This window comes from Staurois parvus, unplaced genomic scaffold (genome assembly GCF_062004578.1).
Source record: "Staurois parvus isolate SC_StPar_1 unplaced genomic scaffold, SC_StPar_1.0 ptg000024l, whole genome shotgun sequence".
In the NCBI taxonomy this organism is placed as follows: domain Eukaryota; kingdom Metazoa; phylum Chordata; class Amphibia; order Anura; family Ranidae; genus Staurois; species Staurois parvus.
The window spans coordinates 797,232-825,140 of NW_028317820.1; the positions used below are offsets into that span (position 1 = coordinate 797,232).

A 27,909-nucleotide genomic window follows, 5' to 3' on the forward strand; every position below is an offset into this window, starting at 1 on the left:
GCAGTGTGTGAGGAGACCTGAAAGTGGCACATGGCAGAGTGTGGCGATGGAGACAGCAGCAATGGGAGGCCGTACAGGGACCCATGAGAGACTCTGGACTTGGCAGCAGCATGAGGAGGCGGAATAGGGGCCCATGGCAGATTAGGGGCCTGGCAGCAGCAATGGGAGGCCCGTAATCTGCCAGCACCCTATGTCCAAAAATTCTACACACCAGCAGTGTGTGAGGAGACCTGAAAGTGGCACATGGCAGAGTGTGGCGATGGAGACAGCAGCAATGGGAGGCCGTACAGGGACCCATGAGAGACTCTGGACTTGGCAGCAGCATGAGGAGGCGGTATAGGGGCCCATGGCAGATTAGGGGCCTGGCAGCAGCAATGGGAGGCCCGTAATCTGCCAGCACCCTATGTCAAAAAATTCTACACACCAGCAGTGTGTGAGGAGACCTGAAAGTGGCACATGGCAGAGTGTGGCGATGGAGACAGCAGCAATGGGAGGCCGTACAGGGACCCATGAGAGACTCTGGACTTGGCAGCAGCATGAGGAGGCGGTATAGGGGCCCATGGCAGATTAGGGGCCTGGCAGCAGCAATGGGAGGCCCGTAATCTGCCAGCACCCTATGTCAAAAAATTCTACACACCAGCAGTGTGTGAGGAGACCTGAAAGTGGCACATGGCAGAGTGTGGCGATGGAGACAGCAGCAATGGGAGGCCGTACAGGGACCCATGAGAGACTCTGGACCTGGCAGCAGCATGAGGAGGCGGTATAGGGGCCCATGGCAGATTAGGGGCCTGGCAGCAGCAATGGGAGGCCCGTAATCTGCCAGCACCCTATGTCAAAAAATTCTACACACCAGCAGTGTGAGGAGACCTGAAAGTGGCACATGGCAGAGTGTGGCGATGGAGACAGCAGCAATGGGAGGCCGTACAGGACCCATGAGAGACTCTGGACCTGGCAGCAGCATGAGGAGGCGGTATATAGGGGCCTATGGCAGATTAGGGGCCTGGCAGCAGCTATAGGAGGCCCGTAATCTGCCAGCACCCTATGTCAAAAAATTCTACACACCAGCAGTGTGAGGAGACCTGAAAGTGGCACATGGCAGAGTGTGGCGATGGAGACAGCAGCAATGGGAGGCCGTACAGGGACCCATGAGAGACTCTGGACCTGGCAGCAGCATGAGGAGGCGGTATATAGGGGCCTATGGCAGATTAGGGGCCTGGCAGCAGCTATAGGAGGCCCGTAATCTGCCAGCACCCTATGTCAAAAAATTCTACACACCAGCAGTGTGAGGAGACCTGAAAGTGGCACATGGCAGAGTGTGGCGATGGAGACAGCAGCAATGGGAGGCCGTACAGGGACCCATGAGAGACTCTGGACCTGGCAGCAGCATGAGGAGGCGGTATATAGGGGCCTATGGCAGATTAGGGGCCTGGCAGCAGCTATGGGAGGCCCGTAATCTGCCAGCACCCTATGTCAAAAAATTCTACACACCAGCAGTGTGTGAGGAGACCTCAAAGTGGCACATGTTTGAGGCATGATTCATGGCGGATTTAGTCAGTTGTGTCAGGAACTGGTGGTTTGAAATCCAGACTAATCCACGCCTGATTCATTTTCACAAACGTGAGTCTCTCCACACTTTGGGTGGACAGTCGTGTCCTCCGCGGAGTTACAATACCTCCTGCCGCACTAAACACGCGCTCCGATGCCACGCTACTGGCCGGGCATGACAGCCTTTCAAGGGCAAATTCAGCTAGTTGGGGCCAAAGGTCAAGTTTCGTTGACCAGTAGTCAAGGGGATTGTCTACCTCGGTTGGCAGGGTGCTGTCCAAGTAGGCCCAAGCCTGTTGTTTGAGGTCCTGCTCCAGGTCCACCTGATGCTGCTGCTGCTGCTGCTGCGGCTGGTTAGTAGTTTCCACACTGCGCTGGTGAAGAAAGCTACTCATCATCGACTGCAGACTGAGGCAGCCGCTGCTGGTGGAGCTGCCACTGCTCCTACCACCCCACCCCTCCCCTGCTGCCATGGCAGCGGAACGCGAGCGCACAGGGCCCACAGTGTCTGAGGATGGACGTTGGCGCACAAAGGCAGAGACCAACTGACTACATAGGTGGTTTTTATAGTACGTTATTTTGGCCTCCCTTTCAGCAGGTGTGAAAAAGGCCACCATTTTTGAACGGTAGCGAGGGTCCAACAAGGTGGACAGCCAAAAGTCATCCCTCTGTCTGATGGTTATTATTCGGCTGTCGCTACGCAAGCAACCGAGCATGCTATGGGCCATTTGTGCCAAGGAATGCGAGGGACTCCCTGCCTCCATCTCCACAGCATACTGCCACGGTGCGTCTGGGTCCTCTGTCTCCTCCTCCTCCTCCTCTACCAGATGCTCCTGCTCCTCCACTCCTGTCCGCTGAGTAGAAAAACCACCCATTTCACTCAATAATTCCTGAGCACAAATGTCCTCCTCTACCTCCTCCTCTTCTTCCTGTCCTGCCCCCACAGGGGTCATGTGGCGTTGAGATCTGTGCGCCACGTCTACCGCACCCTGACCAGCCATTGTTAACAGCATTTGTTCAAGGACGTGCAACAGAGGAATGACGTCGTTCATCCCATAGTCCTGCCGACTCACGAATAGCGTGGCCTCCTCAAAGGGCCTGAGCAAGCGGCAGGTGTCACGCATGAGCTGCCAATGGCTGACATCGAAGTTACACAGGGGAGTACCTTTATCCGCTTGTAACATCAGGAAATCGGTGATGGCATTTCGCTGCTCATAAAGGCGGTCTAACATGTGTAGGGTTGAATTCCACCTTGTTGCAACGTCGCAGATCAGGCGATGATGTGGAATTCCGTTCTGCCGCTGCAGCTCAAGGAGGGTGTGCTTTGCGGTGTAGGAATGGCTGAAATGCATGCAAAGTTTACGTGACATTTTAAGGATGTCTTGCAGTGGGATGGTGGATTTTAGGAACCGCTTGACAACCAGATTGAACACGTGAGCCATGCATGGCGCATGGCACAACCTTCCTTGACGCAGAGCAGACACCATGTTCTTTCCGTTGTCGGTCAACATGGTTCCGATTTTCAGTTTGCGCGGAGACAGCCATCTGTCGATTTCTCTGTTCATTACACTCAGAAGTTCCTCCCCTGTGTGACTACGTTCGCCTGGACCTGGCAGCAGCATGAGGAGGCGGTATAGGGGCCCATGGCAGATTAGGGGCCTGGCAGCAGCTATGGGAGGCCCGTAATCTGCCAGCACCCTATGTCAAAAAATTCAACACACCAGCAGTGTGAGGAGACCTGAAAGTGGCACATGGCATGAGAGACTGTGGACCTGGCAGCAGCATGAGGAGGTGGTATAGGGGCCCATGGCAGATTAGGGGCCTGGCAGCAGCTATGGGAGGCCCGTAATCTGCCAGCACCCTATGTCAAAAAATTCAACACACCAGCAGTGTGTGAGGAGACCTGAAAGTGGCACATGGCAGAGTGTGGCGATGGAGACAGCAGCAATGGGAGGCCGAACAGGGACCCATGACAGACTCTGGACCTGGCAGCAGCATGAGGAGGCGGTATATAGGGGCCCATGGCAGATTAGGGGCCTGGCAGCAGCTATGGGAGGCCCGTAATCTGCCAGCACCCTATGTCAAAAAATTCTACACACCAGCAGTGTGAGGAGACCTGAAAGTGGCACATGGCATGAGAGACTGTGGACCTGGCAGCAGCATGAGGAGGCGGTATAGGGGCCCATGGCAGATTAGGGGCCTGGCAGCAGCTATGGGAGGCCCGTAATCTGCCAGCACCCTATGTCAAAAAATTCAACACACCAGCAGTGTGTGAGGAGACCTGAAAGTGGCACATGGCAGAGTGTGGCGATGGAGACAGCAGCAATGGGAGGCCGAACAGGGACCCATGACAGACTCTGGACCTGGCAGCAGCATGAGGAGGCGGTATATAGGGGCCCATGGCAGATTAGGGGCCTGGCAGCAGCTATGGGAGGCCCGTAATCTGCCAGCACCCTATGTCAAAAAATTCTACACACCAGCAGTGTGAGGAGACATGAAAGTGGCACATGGCATGAGAGACTGTGGACCTGGCAGCAGCATGAGGAGGCGGTATAGGGGCCCATGGCAGATTAGGGGCCTGGCAGCAGCTATGGGAGGCCCGTAATCTGCCAGCACCCTATGTCAAAAAATTCAACACACCAGCAGTGTGTGAGGAGACCTGAAAGTGGCACATGGCAGAGTGTGGCGATGGAGACAACCCACCGACTGTTTTGCTCGCTGCCAAGCTGCCACCCTCTTCTCCTGATGATGCGGAAGCAATAGCCTGATGACGACGAGGCTGCCAAGTGCGATCAGCCTCATCATCATCAATTAGGGTCTCCGCCTCACTACTAGCCCCCTCGGCTGCGTGTGGGTCAGGAGACAGACCTGTCTCTACACCGGCTACCGAGCCACTCTCCTCGCCACTACTTCTTCGCCTGGCTGCTGAAGAGGCGGATGTCTCCCCCCGTTCCTGACCGCCCTCTGTTAGCTCTTCCTCACTGTACTGGATGACACCGGGAGCACTAGCCTCTGGCTGCGAATAGTGCTGCCTCGACCCCTTCCTCTGCTGCCACGTCTGCTCGCTCCTAAAACATTGCCTCCTCTGCCACTCCTCTGCATGTTGTCTGACATACTCTTTAATTAAACGATTCTGTGTCCCTGAGTAACAATTCTGTGGCCCTAATTAACGGTTCTGTGGCCCTCAGTAACAGTTCTGTGTCCCTGAGTAACAATTCTGTGTCTGTGCGAGTAACAATTCTGTGGCCCTAAGTAACAGTTCTGTGGCCCTCAGTAACAATTATGTGTCCCTAAGTAACGGTTCTGTGGCCCTCAGTAACAATTCTGTGTCCCTGTGTAACAATTCTGTGTCTGTGCGAGTAACAATTCTGTGGCCCTAAGTAACAGTTCTGTGGCCCTCAGTAACAGTTCTGTGTCCCTGAGTAACAATTCTGTGTCTGTGCGAGTAACAATTCTGTGGCCCTAAGTAACAGTTCTGTGGCCCTCAGTAACAGTTCTGTGTCCCTGAGTAACAATTCTGTGTCTGTGCGAGTAACAATTCTGTGGCCCTAAGTAACAGTTCTGTGGCCCTCAGTAACAATTCTGTGTCCCTGAGTAACAATTCTGTGGCCCTAAGTAACGGTTCTGTGGCCCTCAGTAACAATTCTGTGTCCCTGTGTAACAATTCTGTGTCTGTGCGAGTAACAATTCTGTGGCCCTAAGTAACAGTTCTGTGGCCCTCAGTAACAGTTCTGTGTCCCTGAGTAACAATTCTGTGTCTGTGCGAGTAACAATTCTGTGGCCCTAAGTAACAGTTCTGTGGCCCTCAGTAACAGTTCTGTGTCCCTGAGTAACAATTCTGTGTCTGTGCGAGTAACAATTCTGTGGCCCTAAGTAACAGTTCTGTTGCCCTCAGTAACAATTCTGTGGCCCTAAGTAACGGTTCTGTGGCCCTCAGTAACAATTCTGTGTCCCTGTGTAACAATTCTGTGTCTGTGCGAGTAACAATTCTGTGGCCCTAAGTAACAGTTCTGTGGCCCTCAGTAACAGTTCTGTGTCCCTGAGTAACAATTCTGTGTCTGTGCGAGTAACAATTCTGTGGCCCTAAGTAACAGTTCTGTTGCCCTCAGTAACATTTCTGTGGCCCTAAGTAACGGTTCTGTGGCCCTCAGTAACAATTCTGTGTCCCTGTGTAACAATTCTGTGTCTGTGCGAGTAACAATTCTGTGGCCCTAAGTAACAGTTCTGTGGCCCTCAGTAACAGTTCTGTGTCCCTGAGTAACAATTCTGTGTCTGTGCGAGTAACAATTCTGTGGCCCTAAGTAACAGTTCTGTGGCCCTCAGTAACAGTTCTGTGTCCCTGAGTAACAATTCTGTGTCTGTGCGAGTAACAATTCTGTGGCCCTAAGTAACAGTTCTGTTGCCCTCAGTAACAATTCTGTGGCCCTAAGTAACGGTTCTGTGGCCCTCAGTAACAATTCTGTGTCCCTGTGTAACAATTCTGTGTCTGTGCGAGTAACAATTCTGTGGCCCTAAGTAACAGTTCTGTGGCCCTCAGTAACAGTTCTGTGTCCCTGAGTAACAATTCTGTGTCTGTGCGAGTAACAATTCTGTGGCCCTAAGTAACAGTTCTGTGGCCCTCAGTAACAGTTCTGTGTCCCTGAGTAACAATTCTGTGTCTGTGCGAGTAACAATTCTGTGGCCCTAAGTAACAGTTCTGTTGCCCTCAGTAACAATTCTGTGGCCCTAAGTAACGGTTCTGTGGCCCTCAGTAACAATTCTGTGTCCCTGTGTAACAATTCTGTGTCTGTGCGAGTAACAATTCTGTGGCCCTAAGTAACAGTTCTGTGGCCCTCAGTAACAGTTCTGTGTCCCTGAGTAACAATTCTGTGTCTGTGCGAGTAACAATTCTGTGGCCCTAAGTAACAGTTCTGTGGCCCTCAGTAACAGTTCTGTGTCCCTGAGTAACAATTCTGTGTCTGTGCGAGTAACAATTCTGTGGCCCTAAGTAACAGTTCTGTGGCCCTCAGTAACAGTTCTGTGTCCCTGAGTAACAATTCTGTGTCTGTGCGAGTAACAATTCTGTGGCCCTAAGTAACAGTTCTGTTGCCCTCAGTAACAATTCTGTGGCCCTAAGTAACGGTTCTGTGGCCCTCAGTAACAATTCTGTGTCCCTGTGTAACAATTCTGTGTCTGTGCGAGTAACAATTCTGTGGCCCTAAGTAACAGTTCTGTGGCCCTCAGTAACAGTTCTGTGTCCCTGAGTAACAATTCTGTGTCTGTGTGAGTAACAATTCTGTGGCCCTAAGTAACAGTTCTGTTGCCCTCAGTAACATTTCTGTGGCCCTAAGTAACGGTTCTGTGGCCCTCAGTAACAATTCTGTGTCCCTGTGTAACAATTCTGTGTCTGTGCGAGTAACAATTCTGTGGCCCTAAGTAACAGTTCTGTGGCCCTCAGTAACAGTTCTGTGTCCCTGAGTAACAATTCTGTGTCTGTGCGAGTAAGAATTCTGTGTCTGTGCGAGTAACAATTCTGTGGCCCTAAGTAACGGTTCTGTGGCCCTCAGTAACAGTTCTGTGTCCCTGTGTAACAATTCTGTGTGAGTAACAATTCTGTGGCCCTAAGTAACAGTTCTGTGGCCCTCAGTAACAATTCTGTGTCCCTGATTAACGTTTCTGTGGCCCCAAGTAACAGTTCTGTGGCCCTCAGTAACAATTCTGTGTCTGTGCGAGTAACAATTCTGTGTCTGTGCGAGTAACAATTCTGTGGCCCTAAGTAACAGTTCTGTGGCCCTTAGTAACAATTCTGTGTCCCTGATTAACGTTTCTGTGGCCCCAAGTAACAGTTCTGTGGCCCTCAGTAACAATTCTGTGTCTGTGCGAGTAACAATTCTGTGTCTGTGCGAGTAACAATTCTGTGGCCCTAAGTAACAGTTCTGTGGCCCTCAGTAACAGTTCTGTGTCCCTGAGTAACAATTCTGTGTCTGTGCGAGTAACAATTCTGTGTCTGTGCGAGTAACAATTCTGTGGCCCTAAGTAGCAGTTCTGTGGCCCTCAGTAACAGTTCTGTGTCCCTGAGTAACAATTCTGTGTCTGTGCGAGTAACAATTCTGTGGCCCTAAGTAACAGTTCTGTGGCCCTCAGTAACAGTTCTGTGTCCCTGAGTAACAATTCTGTGTCTGTGCGAGTAACAATTCTGTGTCTGTGCGAGTAACAATTCTGTGGCCCTAAGTAACGGTTCTGTGGCCCTCAGTAACAGTTCTGTGTCCCTGTGTAACAATTCTGTGTCTGTGCGAGTAACAATTCTGTGGCCCTAAGTAACAGTTCTGTGGCCCTCAGTAACAATTCTGTGTCCGTGCGAGTAACAATTCTGTGTCTGTGCGAGTAACAATTCTGTGGCCCTAAGTAACAGTTCTGTGGCCCTCAGTAACAATTCTGTGTCTGTCCCTGAGTAACAATTCTGTGGCCCTAACTAAAGTTTCTGTGGCCCTAAGTAACAATTCTCTGGCACTCAGTAACAATTCTGTCTGTCCCTGAGTAACAATTCTGTGGCCCTAATAACGTTTCTGTGGCCCTAAGTAACAATTCTCTGGCACTCAGTAACAATTCTGTCTGTCCCTGAGTAACAATTCTGTGGCCCTAATAACGTTTCTGTGGCCCTAAGTAACAATTCTCTGGCACTCAGTAACAATTCTGTCTGTCCCTGAGTAACAATTCTGTGGCCCTAATAACGTTTCTGTGGCCCTAAGTAACAATTCTCTGGCACTCAGTAACAATTCTGTCTGTCCCTGAGTATGAATTCTGTGTCCCTAACTAGCGTTTCTTTGTCCCTAAGTAACGATTCTGTGGCCCTAATTAACAAATCTGTGTCCCTGAGTAATAGTTCTCTGTCCCTAAGTATCGTTTCTCTGTCCCCAAGTATCGTTTCTGTGGCCCTAACTCTGTCCCTGTCCCTAATACAGAGCGGTCTGCCTCTGTTCAATGACTGCAGGCAAATGAAGAATTCCAAAATGGCCGCTATTTATAGCTCGACCATTACACAGTGCTAGCTGGCTGGCTGCTGATTGGCTGATGCGATCACATGTCGTTGAGGAATGCATTATGGGTCAGCGCGCCTTGTCTGCACGCCTTCCCAGACATCCCCGCTCCGTCGCCGCACATGTCAGCCGCCATTTTCGGAAAAAGTTCGATTCGCGCGTCCGAATTAGGCTATTTTTCGGATTCGGCGCAAATCGAAATTTTTCCGATATTCGACTCGAATTCCACTTCGGCTACTTCGATTCGCTCATCTCTACCAATGACCTGACCTCTTAGCCATGAAATGTCATGTTACACTTGAACAGCGACTTACAGAGCCCATTTACTCGCACGGTTCATTTTAAGCTAGCTAATGCTGAGTCTCAATATGCAGACTTTGGAGGGTCAGAAATATTAAAGGATACAGACGTCTGTTATAAGCTAATTAAATTATAATTCTACAGGCACCAACAACCATACCATGTTCAAAGCCACCTAAATCCCCTTTCTTCCCCATTCTGATGCTCAATTTGAACTTCAGCAAGTTGCCCTCACCGTGTTGACATGTCTAAATGCATTGAGTTGCTGCCATGTGATTGGCTGATTAGCAATTTGTGTTACCAAGCAATTGAACAGGTGTACCTAATAAAGAGGCCGGTGAGTGTGTATAGGTTCTAAATAAATGTTTAAACCATGTATTATGGACCTATATCTTTTATAAGAATTGATGGACAGTATGGGGGAGATTTACTAAAACTGGAGCACTCAGAATCTGGTGCAGCTGTGCATGGCAGCCAATCAGCTTCTAACTTCAGCTTGTTCAATTAAGCTTTGCCAATAAAACCTGGAAGCTGATTGGTTTCTATGCAGAGCTGCACCAGATTTTGCAGTCTCCAGCTTTAGTAAATAACCCCCTAGGAATGCTGACCTTGTCTTTGCCCTTTTATATAAATGAATTGTATCCTACGAATTTTAATATAAGTTGTTTTAACACTAATCATTTTTTTTATACTTATATTATATCCCTGGTAAAGTGTTTTGAGTCACTGAAACAGGCTGGCTCTTTATGAGATCTTATGATGAATCATTAAAACTACTTGGACTCTTTTAGCATTTGGTCTGGTGCTCCTTTTGTGTTTTTACATTTAAGGTTGCCCACAGAGCCAGTGAACTCAGTGGGGTTGATTTACTAAAGGCAAATAGACTGAGCACTCTGCAAGTGCAGTTGCTCCAGAACTTAGTAAATGAGGTGAAGCTTCCCTTTGCCAAAAATACCCAATCACATGCAAGGAAAAAAAAACAAAAAAAAATGCAGTTTTGCTTGTACATGATTGGATGATGGAAGTCAGCAGAGCTTCTGCTCATTTACTAAGCTCTGGAACAACTGCACCTGCAAAGTGCACAGTCTAATCGCCTTTAGTAAATCAACCCCATTGAGTGATTATGTTTCCTCTGTTTTATTGAACAGACAAGACTTGATGCTCCAGTACTTCCTGAATATGTCCTTTTCGGACACCGACACAGCAAACTGCATTAGATGGATTTCATGGGCAGGCTCAACAGATATTAGTGGGATCATGTCTGTGTTTTTGCATCTAAGCCTACTTGAGACATCACTCAGCAATAGGATGCCCAGTCTTTTCAAATGTCTAAAAGCTACAGAAGCGGTTTATTGGAACGGTATTCCATTTGGCTCCACAGACATCAATGGAAGGGCCTGTAAACCCCAAAAAGTGTTCTCCTCTGCTCTCCGCCTACCCAGGAGCTTGTGATTGCTAGCAAAACACCTAAATAACACACATATACTGTACATGTGCAAAAAAAGCTACAAAACTGCTGTATGGGGTGTATGGGATATAGGGGTGTATGGGATGTATGTGATGTATGGGGTGTGGAGGATGTATGGGGTGTACGTGATGTATGGGGTGTACATGATGTGGGGGTCTGTGGGAGGGGGGATTACAAGAATTTGAAGCCCCTTTAATCAATAAGGGGGCAAAAAGATACAGCTAATACTACTAATGTACCCCTATATACTGTATACCCTGGGAGGGAGCAGTTACCTGGTCTCCCCCTTAATTAAAACGTGGGGTTCCCCCCATTTTTCTGTTTGCGGCACTCAGAGGTGGGCAAGAAGCCCTTGTCTATCAGTCTATCAACATTGGAACAAGGGTGCTTTGCACGTGTATGGGATGTACGGGATATTTGGGGTGTACATGGTGTACGGGATGTAATGGGTGTAGGTGTATAAGATGTATGGGATGTACAGGGTATACGGGATGTAGGGGGTGAACATGATGTATAAGGTGGACGGGATGTACGGGTTGTATGGGGTGTATGGGATGTATGGGGTGTACGGATTGTACGGTTTGTATGGGATGTAGGTGATGTATGGGATGTACAGGATGTATGGGTTGTACAGGATGTACGGAGTGTATGGGATGTACAGGATATATGGGGTGCAGGGGATGTACAGGGTGTACGTGATGTATGGAGTGTACAGGATATATGGGGTGTACAGGATGTATGGGGTGTAGGGGTGTATGGGATGTACGTGGTGTATGGGATGTACGGGTTGTGTATGGGATGTACAGGAAGTATGGGATGTATGGGGTGTAGGGGATGTACGGGACGTATGGATTGTACAGGATTGTGCGGGATGTATGGGGTTAGGGGGTGTATGGGGTGTACAGGGTGTACGGGATGTATGGGGTTAGGGGGTGTACGTGGTGTACAGGGTGTACGGGATGTATGGGGTTAGGGGGTGTATGGGGTGTACAGGGTGTATGGGATGTATGGGGTGTAGAGGGTGTACGGGATGTATGGGATGTACGAGATGTTGGGGGTGTACAAGATGTATGGGGTGTAGGAGATGTATGGGATGTACGGGGTGTATGGGGTGTACAGGATGTACAGGGTGTAGGTGATGTATGGGGTGTAGGGGGTGTATGGGATGTATGGGGTATACAGGATGTATGGGGTGTAAGGGGTGCACGGGATGTATGGGGTGTACGGGATGTATGGGGTGTATGGAATTTATGGGGTGTATGGGATGTACGGGGTGTATGGGATGTACGGGGTGCATGGGATTTATGGGGTGTACAGGATGTAGGGGGTGTAGGAGATGTATGGGATGTACAGGGTGTATGGGATGTAGGGGTTGTAAGGGATGAATAGGGTGTACGGGATGTACAGGGTGTACGGGACGTATGGGGTGTATGGGATGTATGGGATGTACAGGGTGAACATGATGTATGGGGTGTAGGGGGTGAATGGGATGTACGGGGTGTATGGGTTGTATGGGATGTATGGGGTGTTAGGGGTGCACGGAATGTATAGGAGGCATGGGGTGTACGGGATGTACAGTTTGTACGGGATGTATGGGGTGTATGGGATATAGGGGTGTATGGGATGTATGTGATGTATGGGGTGTAGGGGATGTATGGGGTGTAGGGGATGTATGGGGTGTACGTGATGTATGGGGTGTACGTGATGTATGGGATGTACGGGGTGTATGGGATGTATGGGGTGTACGGGATGTAAGGGGTGTATGGGATGTATGAGGTGTATGGGATGTATGGGGTGCACGGGATGTAAGAGGTGTATGGGATATATGAGGTGTATGGGATTGCACAGGATGTATGGGGTGTAGGGGATGTATGTGGTGTACAGGATGTATGGGATATATGGGATGTATGCATTGTATCGGGTGTACGGGATGTATGGGGTGTACAGGATGTTTGGGGTGTACGGGATGTAGGGGTTGTATGGGATGTACAGGATGTATGGGATATACGGGGTGTATGGGATGTATGCATTGTATGGGGTGTACGGGATGTATGGGGTGTACAGGATGTGTGGGGTGTACGGGATGTAGGGGTTGTATGGGGTGTATGGGATGTATGGGATGTACAGGATGTACAGGATGTATGGGGTGTAGTGGGTGTATGGAATGTATGGGGTGTAGGGGGTGTATGAAATGTACGGGATGTATGGGATTTACGGGATGTACTAGATGTATGGGGTGTACCGGATTTACGGGGTGTACGGGATGTAGGGGGTGTACAGGATGTATGGGGTGTAGGAGATGTATGGGATGTACAGGGTGTATGAGGTGTACAGGATGTAGGGTGTGTACGGGATGTATGGGGTGTAGGAGATATGTGGGATGTACGGGGTGTATGGGGTGTACAGGATGTACAGGGTGTAGGTGATGTATGGGGTGTATGGGATGTATGGGGTATATGGGATGTATGGGGTGTACGGAATGTAAGGGATGTACGGGTGTATGGGATTATGGGGTGTATGGGATTTATGGGGTGTATGGGATTTATGGGGTGTACGGGATGTAGGGGGTGTACGGGATGTATGGGGTGTAGGAGATGTACGGGATGAATGGGATGTACAGGGTGTATGGGGTGTAGGGGTTGTAAGGGAGTACGGGACATATGGGGTGTAGGGGGTGTATGGGATGTATGGGATGTACAGGGTGCGCGGGATGTATGGGAGGCATGGGGTGTACGGGATGTACAGTTTGTACAGGATGTATGGAGTGTATGGTATGTACATGATGTATGGGATGTACGGGGTGTATCCGATGTATGGGGTGTAGGGGTGTATGGAATGTATGAGGTGTATGGGAATGCACAGGATGTATGGGGTGTAGGGGATGTATGGGGTGTACAGGATGTATGGGGTGTACGGGATGTATGGATTGTACGGGGTGTACAGGATGTGTGGGGTGTATGGGATGTAGGGGTTGTATGGGGTGTACGTGGTGTACAGGGTGTACGGGATGTAGTGGGTGTATGGAATGTACGGGATGTATGGGGTGTATGGTATGTACATGATGTATGGGATGTATGGGGTGCATGGGATGTATGAGGTGTAGGGGTGTATGGAATGTATGAGGTGTATGGGAATGCACAGGATGTACAGGATGTATGGGGTGTAGAGGATGTATGGGGTGTACAGGATGTACGGGATATACGGGGTGTACGGGATGTATGGATTGTACGGGGTGTACGGGATGTATGGGGTGTACAGGATGTGTGGGGTGTATGGGATGTAGAGGTTGTATGGGGTGTACGTGGTGTACAGGGTGTACGGGATGTAGTGGGTGTATGGAATCTACGGGATGTATGGGGTGTAGGGGGTGTATGAAATGTACAGGATGTACAGAGTGTATGGGATGTATGGGGTGTATGGAATGTACGGGATGTACAGAGTGTATGAGATGTATGGGGTGTATGGAATGTACGGGATGTACAGAGTGTATGATATGTATGGAATGTACGGGATGTAGGGGGTGTATGGAGTGTATGGGATGTACGGGATGTTGGGGGTGTAGGGGATTTATGGGGTGCACGGGATGTATGGGATGTATGGGGTGTACAGGATGTACGGGGTGTACAGTATGGGGTGTAGGGGGTGTACGGGATGTACGGGGGTGTATGGGGTATACAGGATGTATGAGGTGTATGGGATGCACGGGGTGTATGGGGTATACAGGATGTATGAGGTGTACAGGATGTACGGGGTGTATGGGGTATACAGGATGTATGCGGTGTAGGGGGTGTACGGGATGTATGGGGTGTACGGGATGTATGGGGTGTACGGGATTGTCACGGATCCCCCACACGCACACACCCACAGTGACTAGCTAACCAAGGAGCGCATGTGCGGCCATGACAGGGAGTAAAGGGGACTCAACTTTGAATATATAAAACCGTATATAAGATCAGCCGTGATATACTTTCACAGCCCGCACTAACTTTTGGCCACCACCAGAAGGAGACACCTCTCCAATCCAAATGGCTGACCACACACTGGCAGATACAAATCTTACATACAATCTGGTGCACTGATTAGAGTTGAGGACCAGCTTAGTAATTACACACCCTTCTAAGGTCCCTCCAGCTACCCTACAGCTTGAACCCCCGGAGTTAATCACCCTTCCACTGTTCACACACCCCCACACCAGACACACTACAAAAGGTAGCCTGCCACCACCCAACAGTATATCCGTAGAACGGTCTGCTGAGACACCCCACACACACAGATCTCCGTCTGGCAGATCTGTTACCTTTTACAATCTGCACGCAATCTGCCAACACGCAGTGCAATTGCATACAGATTGGCAATGAGCTTGACCGAGCGTTTACAGGCACTAAAATACAATCTAATCTCTCCAAAGATATGAGCACGTGCTTAAGTACACAGAAGTCACTAATTTATTTTAAGATTTAATTTCCCGACAGTGGGCAGTGCATAAAATATGTACAAAATATAAAAAGTTACAGAAAATACAAAAGATATAAGGAGACACACAAAGACTATTCACTATAAAAACAAAGGGAATAAAAGACAGAAGTAAAACTTTACCGAGATTTACTCTGCGACTGGAGCAAGTCAGAAAAAGTCCGTAATCCGTTAGTCAATCGACCAGCTCCATACGAAATACAATGTCCCAATGTCCGGGTACTCAATTTATGGGGATATGGACGTAGGCAGGACATTAGTCTTCAGCCAATTGATCCTGGGGGGTGTTCCTGTACCTGCCCACAGGATGTTCTGGGTGCTGACCTGCCCAAGTTCAATCGGACCAAGACTGGCTTGAAACACCAAGTCGGGGATTGGATTTCCAACACCAGCGCGTCAGCCCGATCGCGACAGTACCAAACACTGTTCGAGTGTCGTGATCCAGCGCCACCTAACCATTTCCTGCATTTTCCTGGCCTTCTACCTAAGCCACAAATATGATTTTTATATCTTGGTGTGACCCACAGCATGCCCAAACAGTATTTTCATCTCTCTGCAACTAATATTTTAGCTTTTATGAGGGATGAAACATACCTCTTTGATGTATGTATATTCTTTTAGCTCCCCAGAGAGATCGGAGACCCTCTGCTGTCATGAAGCCGAAATGTCTGTGTTTCTCTTTTCAGCTTCAGGAAGGTGGCCAAGTCTGATTACGTATAGGTGACAAAATCTTATTAGCACCCAGGTGCCACTTCCAGAGGAAGCCAGACTTTTCAGGTGCTAATTGATGAGCTAATTGATGTCCATCTGTCTGTGTACTTATGACTGAATATTTCTTTAATAACAAAGAATGAGCTAAATTTACATTGTCATATTCTGTACAGGTCACATCTTATCTACTCAAATCTGTACATTCATGTCACATGTACGTCACAGGGATGTATGGGGTGTAGAGTGTGTATGGGATGTATGGGATGTACGGGGTGTATGGTATGTACAGGGTGTAAGGTATGTACAGAGTGTACGGGATGTATGGGGTGTAGGGGATGTATGGGGTGCAGGGGATGTACGGGATGTATGGGGTGTATGGGATGTATGGAGTGTACGGGATGTAGGGGGTGTAGGTGGTGTACGGGATGTACAGAATGTATGGATTGTACGGGATGTATAGGTTGTACGGGATGTATGGGGTGCAGGGGGTGTATGGGATGTACGGGGTGTAGGGGATGTATGGGGTGTAAGGGGTGCATGGGATGTATGGAGTATAAGGGGTGTATGGGGTGTACGGAATGTATGGGATGTATGTGGTGTATAGGATGTACGGCGTGTAGGGGAATGTCATGTTTTACATGACTGTCATGTGCCTTTAAGTGTTCTTTATATTTTGTCTCTGCTCCTCCCTTTCCTTTGGCTTAGTTCATGCGGTATAGATAGCCCTCCCCTTTTCCTGGTAATGCATTTCAGCTTCTAGCCTCATGTCTTATGGAAGCAGATCACATTATGATCTTTTGACCTCTCGGATGTTCATTGTTGTAAGATTCTCTCAGTTTATGGAATAAACTTCACAAGATCTACAAGGTGTCGTCTGGATTGAGTCACTGCCTGTGTTATTCAACTAAGATTGGAGTTATCGCTATCTCATCACAACTGTAAGTTACAGAGATCACACTTTCAATGCTTAGATTGGAGAGCCAGAACAGGGGGTGTACAGGATGTATGGGGTATACGGGATGTATGGGGTGTAGGGGATGTATGGGGTGTACGGGATGTACGGGGTGTAGGGGGTGTAGGGGATATATGGGGTGTACAGGGTGTAAGGGATGTACGGGGTGAAGGGGGTGTACGGGATGTATGGGGTGTATGAGATTTATGGGGTGCACAGTATATATGGGGTGTATGGGATTTACGGGGTGTACAGTATGTATGGGATGTATGGGGTTTAGGAGATGTACGGGATGTACAGGGTGTAGGGGGTGTAAAACCCCCAGCAAAGCATGATCTAATTTGCTCCTGCAGGGAAAAAAATTCCTTCCTGATCCCCCGAGAGGCAATCGAATATTCCCTGGATCAACTTTACCTATAAATGTTATATCCAGTTATATTCTGTGTATCCAAGAAAGAATCCAGGACTTTCCTACAACAATCTACTGAGCTGGCCACAACCAACTCTTGAGGAAATCTATTCCACATTCTTACAGCTCTCACTATGAAGAAACTTTGTTTTAAATCAGCCTGGCACTCGAACAATTTATATGACTGCCTAAGAAGGACACTAAAATATGGAAAGTGTTGCAATATTTAACACGGGGTGGATTTACTAAGGGCAAATAGACTGGGAACTTTGCAAGGGCAGTTGCTTCAGAGCTTAGTAAATGAGATGACACTTCCCTTCGCAAAGAATACCCAATCACATGCAAGGAGAAAAAAACAGCATTTTATCTTGCACATGATTGGATGATGGAAGTCAGCAGAGCTTCCTGTCATTTACTAAACTCTGCAGCAACTGCACTTCCAAAGTGCTCAGTCTATTTGCCTTCAGTAAATCAACCCCAATATAATAAGCAGTGATTGGTATCGATAAGCGATGGGAATTATTGCACAATTGATTTTGCATCTTTCCTCTATGTCTTCAGTGTTCTCCTAGTTGGTTCTGGGAAAGTTCTCCTTCTAGGATCTACTTTGTATATAGGAGGGTGAATGTTTAAAAGTGAAAGTGAAAATAGAAACATCTAATCGGGGAGGACAAGAGAAACACAATGATTGCACACATTCTGCTGCTTCTTTGCTTTCTAGAAACAGGTAATCCTCTGAATATTCTAATAATATATATAAAATAGTATTGAGACTATCCTGTATTAGGCTAGGATCACATATGTGTGGCTGTGTGGGCAATGTTTTGTGCGGGAACGAGAGCCCACTCATGTACAGGATGTACGGGATGTACAAGATGTATGGAATTTACGGAGTGTAGGGGGTTTATGGGGTGTAGGGGATGTACAGGATGTATGGGATGTAGGGGATGTACAGGATGTATGGGGTGTAGGGGATATACAATATGTATGGAATGTACGGAGTGTAGGAGGTTTATGGGATGTAGGGGTGTAGGGGATGTACGGGATGTATGGGGTGTAGGGGATGTACAAGATGTATGGGGTGTAGGGGATGTACAATATGTATGGAATGTACGGAGTGTAGGAGGTTTATGGGATGTAGGGGTGTAGGGGATGTACAGGATATTTGGGGTGTAGGGGATGTACGGGATGTATGGGATGTACGGGATGTATGGAGTGTAGGGGATGTATGGGATGTATGGGGTGTAGGGGATGTACGGGATGTATGGGGTGTAGGGGATGTACGGGATATATGGGGTGTACGGGATATAATATATATAATAGTATTGAAACTATCCTGTATTAGGCCAGGTTTACATATGTGTGGCCGCATTGTGTGCGGGAACGAGAGCCCACTCATTTGAAGGGACTCCTGTGCCCCGTGACACGCAGGGAAGTAGTCCCTGCACTTCTCCGGAAATCGCAGCCCAAATGGGAATCTCAGTTCCCAGTACAGTTGCAATTTCCAGTGCGGGCGGCGTGCCATTAGAATTAATTGCACCTGCCTGCGGGTCCCGCGTTCCTCTGTGCGGGTGGTGCGGCTGCAGGTATTTGTGCGGGTTTCGCGTTCCTCTGTGCGGGTGGTGCGGCTGCAGGTATTTGTGTGGGTCTCACGTTCCTCTGTGCGGGTGGTGCGGCTGCAGGTATTTGTGTGGGTCTCACGTTCCTCTGTGCGGGTGGTGCGGCTGCAGGTATTTGTGTGGGTTTTGCGTTCCTCTGTGCGGGTGGTGCGGCTGCAGGTATTTGTGCGGGTCCCGCGTTCCTCTGTGTGGTTTGTGCGGCTGCAGGTATTTGTGCGGGTCTCGCGTTCCTCCGTGCGGGTGGTGCGGCTGCAGGTATTTGTGCGGATCCTGCGTTCCTCTGTGCGGGTGGTGCGGCTGCAGGTATTTGTGCGGGTCTCGCATTCCTCTGTGCGGGTGGTGCGGCTGCAGGTATTTTGGTGCGGGTCCCACAGCGGCACCACCCGCACAGATGTGAACCATGCCTTAGGGCAGAGGGCATGATGTGGGGAGTGATGGGAAATGATCCATGATGCCGGGCCAGTGATTAGAGGAGAGGCTGGTCGCTCTGTAGCACATCCTGAGCTGCATACACATAGAACACAATGTAGCAGAACAGAGAATGTCTATAGAAAGGAGGACTAAGTACTATTTCTGTATGGATGGAGCAATACGGTGATTCCGGGGATCTGTATTTTCTACAGGACAATAAATCCTGACACATTATTATTATTATTCAGGTTTTATAGAGCGCAAACAGTTTGCTTCGCACTTTACATTATAAAGGGAGACAGTCCAATGACAATACAACTCAATACCAGAGGGTTAGGATCAGTTCACACTAGCTTTGTAGGCAGGTGTTTTGCAGGCATGTGAGGGGCATTTTTAACGCTCCTCAAACACCTATGAACATTATACACATGGCAGCACACAGTGCTGTTCACACTGAAGCATTAGTGTCATGCTGCGCCAAAATGGATGCCTCATGTCCAGTCTGGAGGAGTTGAAGCCTTTCAACGCCTCCTCTTCAAGCCTATGGTGATGCTCTTCGAACGCCTGGCCGGCGTTTGCGAGGCATTAATACCAGTAACTTTCTTATAGGCGTTTTTGGTGCGGTTTTAACACTTGGAAAACGGCTCAAAAACGCGCATAGGGCATTTGGGGAGCATTAAAAACACTCCCCAAATGCCTGTCTAATGCTATAGGGGTGTTTGGGAAGAAGTCAGGTGTGAACGAGCCCTTAGGATGGGGATAATGTTGCGGATCCTCTGATGAGGCCGACCATACACCTCCTGGGTTATTGTATTTCTGCAAGGAGGGAGACTGACATCACATCATGAGAATGCCAAGTAATAGACGATAGACGGTGGAGGGGCGTATAATAGCATGTGGTTCCAGGCAGCATTTCCCAGAAATCACTCCAATGCTGGTCATACATGATTTGATTATTATTATTATTATTATTATTATTATTATACAGTATTTATAAAGCGCCAATAGTTCGCTCAGCGCTGTACATTACAAAAGGGAGACAGAACATGTGACAGAACAATACGAATACAATGCAAAACATGAGGGGATCAAGGGCCCTGCTCTACAGGATTTATAGAGCACCAACAGTTTGCTCAGCGCTTTTATTATATATATATATATATATATATATATGATTTCTATTTCCGATCAATCTCTTACTATAGGAATAATCAATCTATAGTTGCCAACCCATTGCTATGCCACACAAGGAGAAGTAGACTTCCAAAAGTTAAAACCTTCTAAAGCCTTATGTTTTCTTTTTTGCACAGTCTTGATGCTTATGAGCTCCAAGTACCTACAAATCTTCCTGCCCTCTGAGAAGTGCGTCATTTCTGTTAAAAAAGAGTTAATTACCCATGGGAGGGTTACAGACTTTTCTGGATTCTTATGCCAACATTCAGCTCAGGATCCACACCCTTTCCTCCCCCCTGATTGATATGCTCCAGAGACTTCACTGAGCCCAGGTTCAGATGCGGAGCGGAATTAACGGCGTTTTCTGTGCAGATTCCACATTGCATCATAATCGTACCCTGTTCATGTGAACTTCTGCGGGTGTGTATGTTAAATTTGTTATAGGCCTCCCAGTGTTAGTGAAGAGGTGGAAACTCAGCTCCTTGGACAGATCGAAAGGCTGCAAGGGCTGGGACAGTGATAATAATGGGGGATGGTAACTACCCGCAAATTGACTGGAGCAATGGCACTGCAGGAACAGTTAAAGGGCAAAAATGTATAAACCTACTACAGGACAATTTTATGGCCCAACTAGGAATGATGACAATGATGACAATATAGGCCCAACTAGGAATGATGCTCTGCTGGACCTGGTAGTCTCAAACCATGCAGAGCTTATTACGAATGTCCATTTAAAAGAACATCTGGGTAGCAGTGACCATAACATGATTTCATTTATTGTTAGCTGTAAACAACAAACACATATGGGAAAAATAAAAACGCTCAATTTTAAGAGAGCTAATTTACCAAGGCTGAGAGCTGCTCTCCAAGATTTAGACTGGGAGGAAATATTGGCATCAATGAACACAACACAGAAATGGGAGTTCTTCAAAAAGACTGTATGTGAACACACTGCAAAATATATTCCCTTGTTGCCCATGGGAATATATTTTGCAGTGTGTTCACATACAGTCTTTTTGAAGAAAGACAGAAGTTGTAAAACAAATCTGATTTCTTTTTATGAGGAGGTGAGCAAAATCTTGGACAGAGTGGTGGCGGTGGATGTGGTATACTTGGACAGAGTGGTGGCGGTGCACGTGGTATACTTGGACAGAGTGGTGGCGGTGCACGTGGTATACTTGGACAGAGGGGTGGCGGTGGACGTGGTATACTTGGACAGAGGGGTGGTGGACATGGTATACTTGGACAGAGGGGTGGTGGACATGGTATACTTGGACAGAGGGGTGGTGGACATGGTATACTTGGACAGAGGGGAGGCTGTGGATGTGGTATACTTGGATTTTGCAAAGCGTGACACAGTTCTCCACACACGGCTAATGTGTAAGGTAAAGTCTACAGGCTGGAAAAATCCGTGTGTAAATGGATAGAAAACTGGCTAAAGGATCGTACTCAGAGAGTCGTGGTTAATGATTCATACTCTGAATGGTCTAGGGGTGTGAGTGGGGTACCCCAAGGTTCAGTGTTATTAGTGGTGTACCCCAAGGTTCAGTGTTATTAGTGGGGCACCCAAGAGTTCAGTGTTGGGACACTTACTTTTAAATATATTTATAAACAATATAGGGTCTGGGATTAAAAATCCCATTTCAGTCTTTGCAGATGACACCAAGCTGTGCTGTGGAATAACGTCCTTACAGGATGTCTCCAACTTACAAGCCGACCTCAATGCTCTGTGTAATTGGGCAACTATGTGGCAAATGAGGTTTAATGTTGATAAATGTAACGTTCTGCGCTTGGGGGCTAAGAATATGCATGCATCATACATACTGGGGGGGGGTACAACTGGGGGGAGTCAATGGTGGAGAAGGATCTGGGGGGGTCAATGGTGGAGAAGGATCTGGGAGTTCTGGTAGATCACAAGCTTAATAATGGAATGCAATGCTAAGCTGCAGTTTCTAAAGCGAGCAAAATCCTCTCTTGTATTAAAAGAGGTATAGACTCCAGAGAGAGAGATATCATCTCCCCCCCCCCCCATACAAATCATTAGTAATACCTCATCATATGCAGTTCAGTTTTGGGCACCAATTCACAAAAAGAACATTGGGGAACTGGAGAAAGTACAGAGAAGGGCAACTAAACTGATAAGAGGCATGGAGGAGCTCAGCTATGAGGAAAGATTACAGGAACTGAATTTATTCTCTCTTGAGAAGAGGAGATTAAGGGGGGATATGATCTCCATGTATAATACATAAGGGGGGATATGATCTCCATGTATAATACACAAGGGGGGATATGATCTCCATGTATAATACATAAGGGGGGATATGATCTCCATGTATAATACATAAGGGGGGATATGATCTCCATGTATAATACATAAAGGGGGATATGATCTCCATGTATAATACATAAGGGGGGGATATGATCTCCATGTATAATACATAAGGGGGGATATGATCACAATGTATAATACATAAGGGGGATATGATCTCCATGTATAATACATAAGGGGGGATATGATCTCCATGTATAATACATAAGGGGGGGATATGATCTCCATGTATAATACATAAGGGGGGATATGATCTCCATGTATAATACATAAGGGAGGATATGATCTCCATGTATAATACATAAGGGGGGTATGATCTCCATGTATAATACATAAGGGGGATATGATCTCCATGTATAATACATAAGGGGGGGTATGATCTCCATGTATAATATATAAGGGGGGATATGATCTCCATGTATAATACATAAGGGGGGATAAGATCTCCATCTATAATACATAAGGAGGGATATGATCTCCATGTATAATACATAAGGGGGATATGATCTCCATGTATAATACATAAGGGGGGATATGATCTACATGTATAATACATAAGGGGGATATGATCTCCATGTATAATACATACTGTAAGGGGGATATGATCTCCATGTATAATACATAAGGAGGGGATATGATCTCCAGGTATAATACATAAGGGAGGATATGATCGCCATGTATAATACATAAGGGGGGGTATGATCACCATGTATAATACATAAGGGGGGATATGATCACCATGTATAATACATAAGGGGGATATGATCACCATGTATAATACATAAGGGGGGATATGATCACCATGTATAATACATAAGGGGGATATGATCACCATGTATAATACATAAGGGGGGATATGATCTCCATGTATAATACATAAGTGGGGATATGATCTTCATGCATAATACATAAGGGGGATATGATCTCCATGTATAATACATAAGGGGGGGGGGATATGATCTTCATGTATAATACATAAGGGAGGGATATGATCTCCATGTATAATACATAAGGTGGGATATGATCTCCATGTATACTACATAAGGGGGATATGATCTCCATGTATAATACATAAGGGGGATATGATCTCCATGTATAATACATAAGGGGGACATGATCACCATGTATAATACATAAGGGGGGATATGATCTCCATGTATAATACATAAGGGGGGATATGATCACCATGTATAATACATAAGGGGGATATGATCTCCATGTATAATACATAAGGGGGGTATGATCTCCCTGTATAATACATAAGGGGGGATATGATCTCCATGTATAATACATAAGGGGGGATATGATCTCCATGTATAATACATAAGGGGGATATGATCTCCATGTATAATACATAAGGGGGGATATGATCTCCATGTATAATACATGAGGGGGGATATGATCACCATGTATAATACATAAGGGGGGATATGATCACCATGTATAATACATAAGTGGGGATATGATCTCCATGTATAATACATAAGGGGGGATATGATCCCCATGTATAATACATAAGGGGGGATGTGATCTTCATGTATAATACATAAGGGGGATATGATCTCCATGTATAATACATAAGGGGTGGATATGATCACCATGTATAATACATAAGGGGGGGATATGATCTTCATGTATAATACATAAGGGAGGGATATGCTCTCCGTGTATAATACATAAGGGGGGATATGATCTCCATGTATAATACATAAGGGGGGATATGATCTCCATGTATAATACATAAGGGGGGATATGATCACCATGTATAATACATAAGGGGGGATATGATCTCCATGTATAATACATAAGGGGGGATATGATCGCCATGTATAATACATAAGGGGGATATGATCTCCATGTATAATACATAAGGGGTGATATGATCTCCATGTATAATACATAACGGGGGATATGATCTCCATGTATAATACATAAGGGGGGATATGATCACCATGTATAATACATAAGGAGGATATTATCTCCATGTATAATACATAAGTGGGGATATGATCTCCATGTATAATACATAAGGGGGGAATATGATCACCATGTATAATACATAAGGGGGATATGATCTCCATGTATAATACATAAGGGGGGATATGATCTCCATGTATAATACATAAGGGGGGGATATGATCTTCATGTATAATACATAAGGGAGGGATATGATCTCCATGTATAATACATAAGGGAGGATATGATCGCCATGTATAATACATAAGGGGGGGTATGATCACCATGTATAATACATAAGGGGGGATATGATCACCATGTATAATACATAAGGGGGATATGATCACCATGTATAATACATAAGGGGGATATGATCCCCCTGTATAATACATAAGGGGGATATGATCTCCATGTATAATACATAAGTGGGGATATGATCTTCATGCATAATACATAAGGGGGATATGATCTCCATGTATAATACATAAGGGGGGGGGATATGATCTTCATGTATAATACATAAGGGAGGGATATGATCTCCATGTATACTACATAAGGGGGATATGATCTCCATGTATAATACATAAGGGGGATATGATCTCCATGTATAATACATAAGGGGGACATGATCACCATGTATAATACATAAGGGGGGATATGATCTCCATGTATAATACATAAGGGGGATATGATCTCCATGTATAATACATAAGGGGGGATATGATCTCCATGTATAATACATAAGGGGGGATATGATCACCATGTATAATACATAAGGGGGATATGATCTCCATGTATAATACATAAGGGGGGTATGATCTCCCTGTATAATACATAAGGGGGGATATGATCTCCATGTATAATACATAAGGGGGGATATGATCTCCATGTATAATACATAAGGGGGGATATGATCTCCATGTATAATACATAAGGGGGGATATGATCACCATGTATAATACATAAGGGGGGATATGATCACCATGTATAATACATAAGTTGGGATATGATCTCCATGTATAATACATAAGGGGGGATATGATCTCCATGTATAATACATAAGGGGGGATATGATCTTCATGTATAATACATAAGGGGGGATATGATCTTCATGTATAATACATAAGGGGGGATATGATCTCCATGTAAAATACATAAGGGGGGATATGATCTCCATGTATAATACATAAGGGGGGGATATGATCTCCGTGTATAATACATAAGGGGGGATATGATCTCCATGTATAATACATACGGGGGGATATGATCTCCATGTATAATACATAAGGGGGGATATGATCACCATGTATAATACATAAGGGGGGATATGATCTCCATGTATAATACATAAGGAGGGATATGATCTCCATGTATAATACATAAGGGGGGATATGATCTACATGTATAATACATAAGGGGGATATGATCTCCATGTATAATACATAAGGGGGATATGATCTCCATGTATAATACATAAGGGGGGATATGATCTCCATGTATAATACATAAGGGGGGATATGATCTCCATGTATAATACATAAGGGGGGATATGATCTCCATGTATAATACATAAGGGGGGATATGATCACCATGTATAATACATAAGGAGGATATTATCTCCATGTATAATACATAAGTGGGGATATGATCTCCATGTATAATACATAAGGGGGGAATATTATCACCATGTATAATACATAAGGGGGATATGATCTCCATGTATAATACATAAGGGGGGATATGATCTCCATGTATAATACATAAGGGGGGGGATATGATCTCCATGTATAATACATAAGGGGCGATATGATCTCCATGTATAATACATAAGGGGGGATATGATCTACATGTATAATACATAAGGGGGGATATGATCTTCATGTATAATACATAAGGGAGGGATATGATCTCCATGTATAATACATAAGGGGGGATATGATCTCCATGTATAATACATAAGGGGGATATGATCTCCATGTATAATACATAAGGGGGATATGATCTCCATGTATAATACATAAGGGGGGATATGATCTCTATGTATAATACATAAGGGGGGATATGATCTCCATGTATAATACATAAGGGGGATATGATCTCCATGTATAATCCATGTATAATACATAATCATATCCCCCCTTATGTGTTATACATGATCACCATGTATAATACATAAGGGGGGATATGATCTCCATGTATAATACATAAGGAGGGATATGATCTCCATGTATAATACATAAGGGGGGATATGATCTTCATGTATAATACATAAGGGGGATATGATCTCCATGTATAATACATAAGGGGGATATGATCTCCATGTATAATACATAAGGGGGGATATGATCTCCATGTATAATACATAAGGGGGATATGATCTCCATGTATAATACATAAGGAGGGGATATGATCTCCATGTATAATACATAAGGGGGGATATGATCGCCATGTATAATACATAAGGGGGATATGATCTCCATGTATAATACATAAGGGGGGGTATGATCTCCATGTATAATACATAAGGGGGATATGATCTCCCTGTATAATACATAAGGGGGATATGATCTCCATGTATAATACATAAGGGGGATATGATCTCCATGTATAATACATAAGGGGGATATGATCTCCATGTATAATACATAAGGGGGGATATGATCTCCATGTATAATACATAAGGGGGGATATGATCTCCATGTATAATACATAAGTGGGGATATGATCTTCATGCATAATACATAAGGGGGATATGATCTCCATGTATAATACATAAGGGGGGGATATGATCACCATGTATAATACATAAGGGGGGGGGGATATGATCTTCATGTATAATACATAAGGTGGGATATGATCTCCATGTATACTACATAAGGGGGATATGATCTCCATGTATAATACATAAGGGGGACATGATCGCCATGTATAATACATAAGGGGGGATATGATCTCCATGTATAATACATAAGGGGGGATATGATCACCATGTATAATACATAAGGGGGATATGATCTCCATGTATAATACATAAGGGGGGTATGATCTCCCTGTATAATACATAAGGGGGGATATGATCTCCATGTATAATACATAAGGGGGGATATGATCTCCATGTATAATACATAAGGGGGATATGATCTCCATGTATAATACATAAGGGGTGGATATGATCACCATGTATAATACATAAGGGGGGGATATGATCTTCATGTATAATACATAAGGGGGATATGATCTCCATGTATAATACATAAGGGGTGGATATGATCACCATGTATAATACATAAGGGGGGGATATGATCTTCATGTATAATACATAAGGGGGATATGATCTCCATGTATAATACATAAGGGGTGGATATGATCACCATGTATAATACATAAGGGGGGGATATGATCTTCATGTATAATACATAAGGGGGATATGATCTCCATGTATAATACATAAGGGGGGATATGATCTCCATGTATAATACATAAGGGGGGATATGATATCCATGTATAATACATAAGGGGGGATATGATCACCATGTATAATACATAA

General features: G+C 45.8%; 2 protein-coding genes across 2 annotated transcripts in view; both read left to right on the forward strand.

The window, feature by feature from the left end:
- Nucleotides 1-27,909, forward strand: part of LOC149472050 (uncharacterized) — a 481,288-nt gene that overhangs the window by 320,153 nt on the left and 133,226 nt on the right. The window lies entirely within an intron of this gene.
- Nucleotides 17,536-27,909, forward strand: part of LOC149472054 (tapasin-like) — a 50,980-nt gene continuing 40,606 nt past the window's right edge. The window contains exon 1 of the mRNA XM_089693179.1: nt 17,536-17,601. Coding sequence (XP_089549305.1) covers nt 17,559-17,601 — 43 coding nt within the window. The 5' untranslated portion in view covers nt 17,536-17,558. The remainder of the gene's footprint in view (nt 17,602-27,909) is intronic.